This window comes from Pristiophorus japonicus, chromosome 5, assembly GCF_044704955.1.
Source record: "Pristiophorus japonicus isolate sPriJap1 chromosome 5, sPriJap1.hap1, whole genome shotgun sequence".
Classification (NCBI taxonomy): Eukaryota; Metazoa; Chordata; class Chondrichthyes; family Pristiophoridae; genus Pristiophorus; species Pristiophorus japonicus.
In genome coordinates this window covers 299,303,859-299,307,469 of record NC_091981.1, presented here as the reverse complement: position 1 = coordinate 299,307,469, position 3,611 = coordinate 299,303,859, and the positions used below count along the sequence as shown (strand labels likewise).

Here is a 3,611-nt window from a genome sequence, read left to right as displayed (position 1 = left end):
CACACTTCACAAAGGCAGTTCTCTGCTTGCTCTGATTTCCGTGGCTGCTTGAGACACATGTACCTTCCAAACTTCCACTGTCTCATCCTCCTCTCCTCTCTCTCTCTTTCTCTCTCTCTCTCTCTCCCTTTTCTCTCTCTCTCTCTCTCTCCCTTTTCTCTCTCTCTCTCTTGTGCTGCTACTATTACTACTCTTAGAATGAGTCCTTAGGTGGCTCAACAGTCCCTGCTACAGGTGCGGCACACAGTCATTGAGGGTACGGGTGGGTGGGACAGGTTTGCTGCACGTTCTTTCTGCTGCCTGCGCTTGTTTTCTGCATGCACTCAGCAATGAGACTCAAGGTGCTCAGCACCCTCCCAGATGCACTTCCTCCCTTAGGGCAGCCTGTGGCCAGGGACTCCCAGGTGTTGGTGGCGATGTTGCACTTTATCAGGGAGGTTTTGAGGGTGTCCCTGTAACATTTCCTCTGTCCACCTTTGGCTCATTTGCCATGAAGGAGTTCTGAGTAGAGCACTTGATTTGGGAGTCTCGTGTCTGGCATGCGGACGATGTGGCCTGCCCAGCGGAGCTGATCAAGTGTGGTCAGTGCTGCATGCTGGGGATGTTGGCCTGGACGAGAACACTTATGTTAGTGTCTGTCCTCCCAGGGGATTTGTCTAATGTGTGTGTGTGTGTCAAACTCATCTTTATACCAAAAAAGCCTTTGCACTTTGTTACCTTGCATAGTACATTTAGACAATTAACACGCAGACGATATAGAATCAAAATGGCATTGTCCTGAAATCATGACTAACTGCTTTCTGAATTACTATACACAAACCAGATCGTTTAACATACAGACAATGTCATCAAATTATTATTCGCATACTAACAAGTTACACTCAAATACTCAACATACAGAGAAATTATCCTATATCGCCTGTTTTAATCCAATCTTGACTCTTTCCAACTTTTAACCCTTTCGATCTCCAGACCACGGCCGTAGCAAAGCATTTCAGAAATGCGGGCTGGTGCTCCCACATTACTGACTTTCCCAGAAGGACATGGATATGGACAATGAGCACAGAACTCCCCCTAACAAAATATAGTCATAAATTAAATATTGTTGCTTTCTTTTCAGGGACTACTGAAGGAAGTAATCAACCAATCACAGTGCTCGGATCCCCAAAATGGCTGGAACTGCTAAAAATACATTGGAACTGGCAAAAAGCATTGCAGAGCTTGTACAAGCTGTGATTGTGGTGAAAAATGCCCTGTCATCAGTTAGGCGTTTAGAAAAAGTTGCCCCTGCAACGGGAGCAGTGGGTGCTGTGATTGGGGTATCGGCAGCAATTGTTAAACTGGCCATGGGAAATGTGGACAGTGAGGAGCTCGCATACATGAAGGAGCAGTTCCAGATAGTCAGGAACCAGCTAGATGTCATTTCTGATCAGATTAAGCAGGTGCTTTGGGAGATCGAGAGAAGCACGGTTAATAATCAATATTTCACCATTGAAGAGAACTTGAAAAACCAGTTCAGGAAGTACATGGACATCCTCAATGCAGCGCCAGAATTCCGGGAGAAGCAGAAAAAAGAGTTTCTCACGCACTTTGCCGTGACTAAAGGTGACCAGAACGTTCACACTCTCTGTGATGCTGTGATGGGATTTTCTGCCATCTTTGGCAAACCCATCCTGGAAACCGCCATGGGATATGACCAGAGGAATCGTCGCTTCATGGAAGGACTCTGCTCCCGTCTGAAGGAGCTCCTCTGTATCGGCCTGATCGCCATGGTGGGTCACGCTGCCCTCACTGGGAATGATGTAGAGGCGTTAAAGGGAGAATGGGACGAGAAAATCGCCAAAGTTGAGAGTAAAATGACATCCATGATAGATCGGTGCATAAATGAGTTTGCAGAGCAAGCAAAAATAGATGTTGAAAAACTAATACAGGGAAAGGGTGGAAGAGATAACGAAGAATGTGCATCTTACATAAGAGACAGTTTAGTCGAGAAATATGACTGGGTTAAATGGTCTGTGAGGGTCTATGATCCTGTCTGGGGCTTTGGCAATCACTGTATCATTGGTGATGGTAATTTTTTTCACTTTTTCAGGCTCAATGGTGTTAATGCCGTTGTCTCCTATGCCATTGATCCAAAGATCCCACTGAACAAAGGGCTTATCAGGCAGTTGAGAATCAATGGTTGAGAAAAATGGCAGCAAAAATGCAAGAGAAGTTGCTGAACATGTGTACAATAACCTTCCCTCTGGGCATATTGTACATGTAGTGAGATGTTACAAGGGACTTTGGGAGAATATGGTACATATAATGAAATGCTACAAGGGGCTGTGGGGTCCCTGCAACTTTCCCGACAGTTATCATTTCTGGGAGAACTACAGTGGAGTCACCCTGTGTGTCCACTCTACCTAGCCCTCCTGCTGACCTTCCCCGGTCCCTTCCTCTGAGTCAATGCTGCTGTTCTCGGATGTGAGCTTTTGATTTTTGGATGCAATACGCTATCGTTTAACACCGTCTCTGCTGCCTCTAACCAATGAACACAAATGAATGTGAGTTTTGATACTGAACCTGCCTTTGGTTGCTCAGCTTCCAGTAATCAGACCCACTCAGAACCAGCTCAGTCTCACACACCAGAGCCACGGTCTGGGACTGTGAGGGTAGGCAGGTGGTTCCAGTGTGCTGGGCTGTGTGATCAGCCGGACCTCAGGACACGGAGCAAGGAGACGTGTGAGGACCTGTCTGGGATCACTCGCAATCAATGGGCACACGGAACTAGTGCACACAGCCCAACACAAGCCATCTCATTCTACAGGGAGTTAGGGGACAGACTGGCCAACGGTTCTCAATGGCAGACATGCTGCTCACACACTCGGGGATAGTGTCAGAGATGGATCCGCTTGTCATCAACCAGCCCCAGCTCTCATTTAATGGAACCGTCAGTCAGTGAGGAGAATATAGCCAACAGACAGAGTTCAGAGAGCTCATCGCTGCTAAATGACACTGCTCCACGAGAAATCCCCACACCATTATCATCATAGGCAGTCCCTCGAATCGAGGATGACTTGCTTCCATGTCAAAAAGTTCACAGGTGTTTCAATGATGGACCTAAAATTCCAGGTCCGAACTAAATCTTGAAGGGTGGAAGATGCCTGTGTTTAGATTTTTTTAACGTGTGGTGACCGTTGCACACCAGCCACCACACGGGCTTGACAGAGCTAGATCTTGGTCCAGTAGCACACCACACCATGTTACAATTCATTCACAGTTCATTTCCAGCACCTTCCCTACCTGTTCAATATTGTACTGAAATAAGCCCATTAGGAGCTGCAGTAGGCCATTTATAAGAACATAAGAACATAAGAAATAGGAGCAGGAGTCGGCCTTACGGCCCCTTGAGCCTGCTCCGCCATTCAATAAGACCATGGCTGATCTGATCATGGACTCAGCTCCACTTCCCTGCCTGCTCCCCATAACCCATAACCCCTTACTCCCTTATCACTCAATCTGTCTATTTCCGCCTCAAATATATTCAATGACCCAGCCTCCACAGCTCTCTGGGGCAGAGAATTCCATAGATTTACAACCCTCTGAGAGAAGAAATTCCTCCTCGTCTC

The 3,611-nt window shown here is 46.9% G+C and overlaps 1 protein-coding gene across 1 annotated transcript; it reads left to right on the top strand.

The window, feature by feature from the left end:
* The first annotated feature begins 1,169 nt into the window (after window positions 1-1,169).
* LOC139264184 (protein rapunzel-like) lies at window positions 1,170-2,409 on the top strand. The gene is made up of 2 exons (XM_070880270.1): window positions 1,170-2,070; window positions 2,267-2,409. Exons 1-2 carry the CDS (start codon window positions 1,170-1,172, stop codon window positions 2,407-2,409), a joined length of 1,044 nt encoding a protein of 347 aa, XP_070736371.1.
* The last annotated feature ends 1,202 nt before the right edge of the window (window positions 2,410-3,611 follow it).

What these genes read in the sequence shown, in the direction of transcription:
- LOC139264184 (XM_070880270.1), top strand. Translation starts at nt 1,170, where the DNA reads ATGGCTGGAACTGCTAAAAATACATTGGAACTGGCAAAAAGCATTGCA. An exon ending in TCACTGTATCATTGGTGATG is followed by an intron (nt 2,071 to 2,266) that starts GTAATTTTTTTC and finishes TTGTACATGTAG; the next exon opens with TGAGATGTTACAAGGGACTT.